General features: G+C 26.9%; 1 protein-coding gene across 1 annotated transcript in view; it reads left to right on the top strand.

Annotated features, from left to right (window-relative positions):
* The first annotated feature begins 229 nt into the window (after positions 1 to 229).
* LOC107457172 (heparan sulfate glucosamine 3-O-sulfotransferase 6) overlaps positions 230 to 7786 on the top strand; it is a 67685-nt gene continuing 60128 nt past the window's right edge. The window contains exon 1 of the mRNA XM_016075270.4: positions 230 to 2493. Within this exon, the coding sequence (XP_015930756.3) occupies positions 1607 to 2493 (887 nt within the window). The 5' untranslated portion in view covers positions 230 to 1606. The remainder of the gene's footprint in view (positions 2494 to 7786) is intronic.

Below are 7786 nucleotides of genomic sequence, written 5' to 3'. Positions count from 1 at the left end.
AGACTCTTTTTAGTGATGTTAAAAAAAATTAAATCGGCTGTAAGCAAAAAACTTTTCTCTTTTAAATGGAAGGGAGTCTTAAATGATATCACTTTGTGTGAGGATTTCAATCCATCTTTCCTGATACAATCACACTTTCTTTTTAAAAGATCGATGACTATTACACAGGATTCTTGTTTTGACCACCGGGGGGCGCTGCGCAAATTCCCTCACTAGGCACACTCGGGATGGTTGTCGAGCTTTTAACTCGGGATGCATCCTCAGGTCACAGGCAGTCACACTCCTGCCAACAATCGGTAGCAGTCATGACTCTTCCTTTTAATGAGCGAGTCAATTTTTGGCACACTTTGGTGACGGAGGAGGTGTGGTGAGTGACGGGTAATTTGTGAAGCGTTTGTTATGCCACGTGACTAAATCTACAAAATTTAAGGAAAGACATTTTTGTAGTATTAACTTGAATTTAATCCGAAATTAACGAGTTTATTTATATTAGGTTATGCGAATGTTCGATAGCAAGAAAAGTTTTTATTGTTTATTTTTTTCAGTTTTGAATCTTATAAATATTTGTTTTTAAACTTTTATCCGGGATTTTTGTCCTTAAATTTGTATCAAAAAGATTTATGATGAAATTCGAAACTTTTATTAAAATATATACCATTTTTTCATAATAAAAATAAAAAATAGTAACTAATTTGAAATATTAAAAAAAAAAATGTTGAAATGTGATTTGGCTAAAAGGAAATGAAAATAATAAAAAAATATAACTAACCATCATATTTAATCAAATAATTAAATTTTTTCTAGTTAACCTTTAAAGGAATTTTTTAAAGTTATTTAACCTAGAATCTAACATATCATACAAAAACTTATAAAAAATATTTTAAATATTTTTCTAAAAGTGTTTATTAAATATTTCAGTATCATACCTTAAAATTCAAGTAACTTTTTGTCGTCAAAGAACGAAAAAAAAAAATGTCACTTTGTAATTCAGTAAAAAAGGATTTCTTGTAGAGATTTTCAATCTCTTTCTACGAAGTCATTAATTCCGAGGAACAAAAGAAAATAATTATTCATTATAATGATAGAGATTTTGCGAATAAGAAAGGAAAAGAGAATTTAGTGAAGTTTTCTGGAGCAAAACAACAAAGCAATTTATTATGATTTTTTTCAAACGAGGAAGATCTCTAACATATTTCATGCTAATAATGGGCATGTCGTTTTGGCGTAAAAATTGGCACAAATCTAATCTGGCTGGACACGAAATCATTATTTTTCTTATGTTTCTAAATGACTAAAAAGTGCATTTTTCAAATTAATATGCTGAATTTAAGAACCTAATTTCTTTTCAGAAGTAAACTATTAGGATATATAGCATTAAAAAAACTAGATTTTTAATTAACTGTATAAATGATTTTTACCACTAGTTAAGAAATTGTTAGTAATTGTAAATTATCAAACCATAAATAAGTAAACCATGAATCAAATTATAAATTGAGTTTTTTTTCAAATGCATACAATAGTTATTTTCGCAAAGTAAATGTATATAATAAGTATGATACATTAAAAGAAAAGAACAAATTTTGTTATTAAATACAATATTGGAAGAATGTTAGAGCGTAGGTTTAGGCGTCGTCGTAGTCTACGTCATGTTTTGTTTCTTGCAATCGGACTTTGTAGTTTATTCGCATGTTTTTCTTGGTACACGATTTTATGCTGTAGACCAAATATGTACGGAGAATATATTTTCAACAATTATCCTGCACTTCCAGAAACAGGCATTTTGAAACAGATGTCTATAGAATCAGACAAGAAATTAGATAGCAACATAAACTTGAATTATATCAACGCAAAAAGTGAAATGCGCTTTAAATTTTCAAGCAAAGAAACAAACTATCCCCCTAAACTCAAGCATAAAAGTACATTAGAAGCGCAATCTGCCGATGATTGGATTATTAGTCCCACTCGAAAACCAAACTTAGTGACTGCAAAAACAATTAGTTCAGAATCCAACATAAAGCTAGCATCGCCAAGTAGAACAAAAAAGCATGAAGTCCCAACGACTTTTGTGAAATCAGATTCATACGGCAGTGAAATAACATCGCCAACGACTTCTCCCCAGTCTATTCCACCTACTGTAGAACTTGACCAATATGTTGTGAAAGCATGGTTACCAAGAGGCATTAAAGAAAGAGTTGAATCAAATAATTATGAAAACCAGCCAAATGATAGTGAATCATCAACTAATTTTAATTCCTTACCTGTGGCATCCACTATCACGACTGTAAGCAATAGTTACGTAGTAGTACCTATGAGAAAAAGGAGTGTCATTAGTCCACCCGTTAAACGATTGCCTCAGGCCTTGATTATTGGTGTGAAAAAATGTGGCACCAGAGCACTTTTAGAATTTTTGAGAGTTCATCCTGATATCAGGGCGTCCGGACCAGAAACTCACTTCTTTGATAGGCATTACCAAAGGGGCCTAGAGTGGTACAGGTGAGTTCGTTTATTTAGTTCAAAGCAAAAGAAAAAGGCATGCATATATTCTTATGATTCTAAGACAATTTTACTATCGGCTAATGGCCAATAGTAGAATTTTCAATGTTAGCCCCCTTTAAATACATATGAACTTTTTTTTCCTTAAATTGAACATATCAAACTATTAAAAAAAATTGATTCAAAACATTTCTTTTGAATCCTTTCTCAAAATATGGTAATATAGGGTTTGTAACTGAAATGAAGAAAAATTTTCCTAACTTTTGTAAGTAAGTTTATGAATTGTATATTTTTTAACAACAATAATGCAACACAAAATGAAATTTATTACAAATATTAAATTCATTCCTTACAAAGTCTATTACTGTATTCATAATGATGAAATAATAATACGAGAAGTCGAAAGCACGTATTCTGAAGCACATGGGATGAACTTTTGAAAGAAAAAGTGACTATAGGTTTACTAAAAAAAGTTTTGTTTGCTTTATTAATTAAATGTTGGCCTTTTAAAAATTTTGATGTCAAAATTACTTATTTCATGTTGAAGAAAACAATTTTACAAAAAGGATTGTGCTCGAAAAATCTAATTATTATCTAGTGATTTATTCGCTGCAGGTTTTACTTAGTGAAAATTTGTTAAGAGGATCAGAACATAAAGATTTTTAAAAGAGAAACAGCCTAATAAATATTATTTTAAAGAAACATGAACCAAAATGTCAGTTTAAAATTACATTCAGGTATTACGGAGGATCTCCAAAAGTTGAAGTAGTTTTATATTACATCCACATGTCTAAATATAATATTTCTTGGTAATTTAATATATTTAAATTAAAACAAATTTTAAAATGAGTCTAGCTTGTCTTTCGCACTACAATTTTTTGAAAAAAAAAATCTCGTACTCAACATATTGAGCTCGGTTGGGTAAAATAATATATTACAATAATTAATTACTCTGTATTCAAGATTAAATGCACTCATGATTATTTGCATGTGAAACTGTTATTGCAATTATTATCGAGGTAATCATAATTACTTGTGATATTAAATAATTATTACTTAGTATATAAAGCTAATTATAACTAAGATTACAATTGTTAAGTATTATTCCTCACAGTTATGGTTGAAATTATGATCAATAAACATGATTACTTATACAAGTTATTCGAATTGTAATCGATTATAAGCAATTAATAGCTTGTAATCATTTAAAATGTTCACTTATTTGACTTAAAGTATACATTTTACTTTCAACTCAATTAGCAGACGTGATTGTTTTAATGCACTTATTTTTTTTAACTGGTCAAATACATTTTTTTTAACATTTTGATGATTGCTAATGCAGAATTTTTTAGCTGTTTGCTTCATTGATACGTTTTTAAACCGGTTTTAAAAAATAATATTTTAAGTCGTGTGTTATATTACTCTGTTATCTTTTACGACACATGCAATAAAATATTTGATAATTAATTATTTTTATTTAGAAATTTGTATCATATTAGTCCTTGAATGTTTAAGGTACGTACTGTTTTCAGATAAATACATTATATACGTGTATCGTTTTTATTTCAATAAAGAATTAATTAATGCGCAAGAAAAACTTCTTAAGAGTGAAATGTTTAATACGACTTTATACTGATACAACAACATTTTTAATGAAAATTATTGAACTGTTTAGAAATGAGTTGATCCACATTTGGAAAAACTCTCCTATTAAAAAAAGTGGTTTTATAAAATAATGAAATAAATAAGCAAGTGAAAAGTAATATGAAATAATAAAAAAAGGGCTAAAAAAGTACGAAGAAAAATAATTAATAAATTAGCTCCCAAATACAGAGCACTGTGGGCCAGAAGACCATGATCTTTGGCCAAAAGTCAAAAATTAAATTTTCAACTAAGATATGTGTAGGCAGTTTCAATATAGCCCAAATTAAGTATTCATAATTATTCCAAACATTATCATTTACTTTTTGGACCAACGAGAATACAAGGTTATGAAAAATATGATAAAATAATTTTTTTTTAAATGTAACTTTTAAATTTTTATTTCAGAAATATATATAGGAATTTCACCTTAGTGTTACATTTTTATCAGAGTAATTAGTCTGAAATTATAGTACAATTTTTCAATTTGTTGGATTAGTTAATACTCTTAACAAACTTATAGTTTATATCTTAACATTTGACATTTTACAATGTTTGAATGACTTTAGATACTTAGTACTAAAACGTTCCACGAGGTAATTAGCTAAACTTTTTTTTTGTTGTCTTCTTTGATGTTTCTTCTTTCGAAAAAAGCAACCCCATTTTGCCCGTATTGCAAAGGTGGACTAAATATACCGAAAAATAAAATTTGTTTTTTTTTCTTCTTCTTGTTTTCGCGCTATTTTGTAACAAATTTGCGTAATTTTGTAAGCTCCCAAATTACAAAAATTAGTATATTTTCATTGCTATATTTAATTATTTAAACGTACTATTATTTTTATTTTTGGTCGCCATATTTCAGCCGCCATTTTTTTGTGGGTATTTTTAGTGTATTTCAAAATTTCAACTATGAATTTAATTTACCTGCGTATAAAAACTCCTAAATAAAAGTCCCCAAATATTGAAGCAAATTTTACCGAAATACTAATTTTGGCCACGAAACCTTGGATGCTGGCCTACTGTGCAGAGGAGGGAAAATCACTTTCCAGATATCGACTAAAATGCTTCATACGAATAATTTGGTTTAAAAAACGAGTTCGATAAAAACGTAATTCACCCCATCTATAAACTAATTTTTTTAATAAAATATTTTTTTGCTTTTATCTTTTACTTCTTCGATACAATTTTATTTAATAACACATTAAGTCTATAAAATATTATATTTTACTGTAGAGCGTGTTCATTAATTATGAAGCGACCTTATGAAGTTAAATCTTTGTAAGAGTAAATCTTCATAAGCGGCTTTATGAAGAAAATGTCTGGCATATTTCATATTACTGCAATTTTAAGCTGCATAGTGAGTAATGTATTACGAGATGGGTCTATTATTTGTGCAGTCGATTCTTAAACTTTTAAATCTAAACCAGCTAAACAAAATTATTTTATTAAATCTAATGTTCTTAACAATTACGAAATTAAAATAACATGCATAGTTTTAAAATATTTATTAGCTTTATAACAAGTAATACCTATATAACAAGCTATATTTTGTCAGGAAATTTATTAGTTATTGTATAGACTAAAAGAAAGTTTTTAATTAATTATAAAAGGAAATTAAATTTATTTAATATCGATACTTTTTTTAAATGGAATAAGAGGAATAATAAGCATATAATTCAGCGTTTGAAAAAAAATTGCATCAAGACTCTGTACACAATAGTGCTGTTAAACTTTTCTGTTAAAATGCATAAAAAGAATAAAATGGCACTATAATAGTTAGATTCAAAAATTGGATGTTATATTTGTTATTGAATATAAATGCAGCAGTATTCAAATGAACATGTTTTTTAAATAGTTCATCTACGTAATTGTGTTATCAAGACTATTTGCAACTAATTGCAGAAACATATTTTTTTTTGGTCTTAAAAGCTCTTTAGACACCGAAACTTGTAAGCGTGCTCTATAAATGACATTATGTAACAGCTTTTTGTTTTTCTATTGTCTGAAATTTTGCAGAAACAGTTCTTTTTGTCTGGATTTCGTTTATAAGGCTGATGCCGATTTCAGGCAAATACGACCCCGAAAGCTCTCCTTATTTCTCTTTCCTAAACTGAGTTCACAGCATAGCTTAAACAGAATAATACCGTGTATTTATATGTCTCAATAGAGTCTATTAAGTCATTTGGGAAGTTAATGAAAGCACTTCTTTCAATTTTCAACTCAATTGTCAGTGCATCAATGACTGAAGTGTTAAAAGTTTTAGTTGTATTTCGAATGATTTTTAACATTTAACAATCACATAATCATCATGAATAAAATATCTTAAAATGCCTATTCATTTTATTTCCTTCTATTTGAAACTATTTTATATAATAATGAAAGATAATAAAAAAAATTACAAACATTATTGTTTGATAACAGTATAAAGGGGTAATAAAAAGTAAAATAGTCATGGAAACATTTAAACAAAACTAGACGATGGAAACATTTATATTCAAAACAAAACGCAGTTACGCATATTGAATGCATTATATATATTATAAAATATATAAAACAAGTTTTCATGATGTAAACGTTACTAATTAAATAAAAGTGTAACCTTTTCCCTAAAAGGTTGTACATTTTAAAGTTTTTACAAATTTAAAAACATAAATTGCCAAATTATTTTAATTTTATGTTTTTCCTCAATTTTTTTATCTTTTATTTCATCATTTTTTTAAGGATTAGTTTTTATTTTTTTGCTGAAATAGAAACGAATGATAATCTCTACGGGAAATTTCATTTAATGCAAACTGAAATGTATCTATTTGATTATAAGACAGTTATAATAGTTTCAGAATAGAAGTACTTTTCAATTTTAAATTAATAAATAAAAAAGACGCACATTTATAATATGTAGTATTTTTTTTCTCCATTTTTTTAATAAATTTAAACTTAAAGTAGGTCATTGCTTAAAATTAAATGACGTGACTTAAAGAAAATTTTTATTCACTATTGAATTTTACATAAAGAAATATATTTTAAGAAAATATTTACAAAATATTATTAAATATTTTTATACTCAAAATAATAAAAAAATATTACGAAATATTGAAAAAGAAATAATTTTCATCTAAATAATATCTATGTTACCTCTCAGAGAATAATATTCTGGTTAAGTTACCGTACTGTAATAACATTTCTGGTAAAAATAAACCCTAATTCTGGTAATAAAACCAAAATACGCAGAAGTTGAATAATTTATTTGGCAATTTTTCATTCATATGGTAACTGTTTACTTGAAATTCTGGTTTTCAAAATCATAATTCTTATTACCATATATTTAGTAAAAAATAAAAATTGAAAAGGAAAAATTTAACCGAATAAATAGTTTTTATGACATTCTCTAAGATACCATGATACAAATAACAAATTCCGTAAAAATTGCCATGCGTTTTGGTGTTCCCATTGAGCCAGTAACACGATTAGTGACGGTAAAATACAAACTGTGAAAAAAAATCTATAATCAACTGTACAAAAATATGGTAAAATATTTTGGCAGTTTTTTGATGGTAAATTTTTTTCTTTACATTGATAATAAATATGAGAACTTTTATATACTTCACAATGTCATTGTGGAGATAAACTACTGATTCTTTAGACTGAAAAATTA

The sequence above is a fragment of the Parasteatoda tepidariorum genome, chromosome 7 (genome assembly GCF_982258835.1).
Source record: "Parasteatoda tepidariorum strain Cologne lab strain chromosome 7, Ptep-v5.0, whole genome shotgun sequence".
In the NCBI taxonomy this organism is placed as follows: Eukaryota; Metazoa; Arthropoda; class Arachnida; order Araneae; family Theridiidae; genus Parasteatoda; species Parasteatoda tepidariorum.
This window is presented reverse-complemented; position numbering and strand designations above follow the sequence as displayed.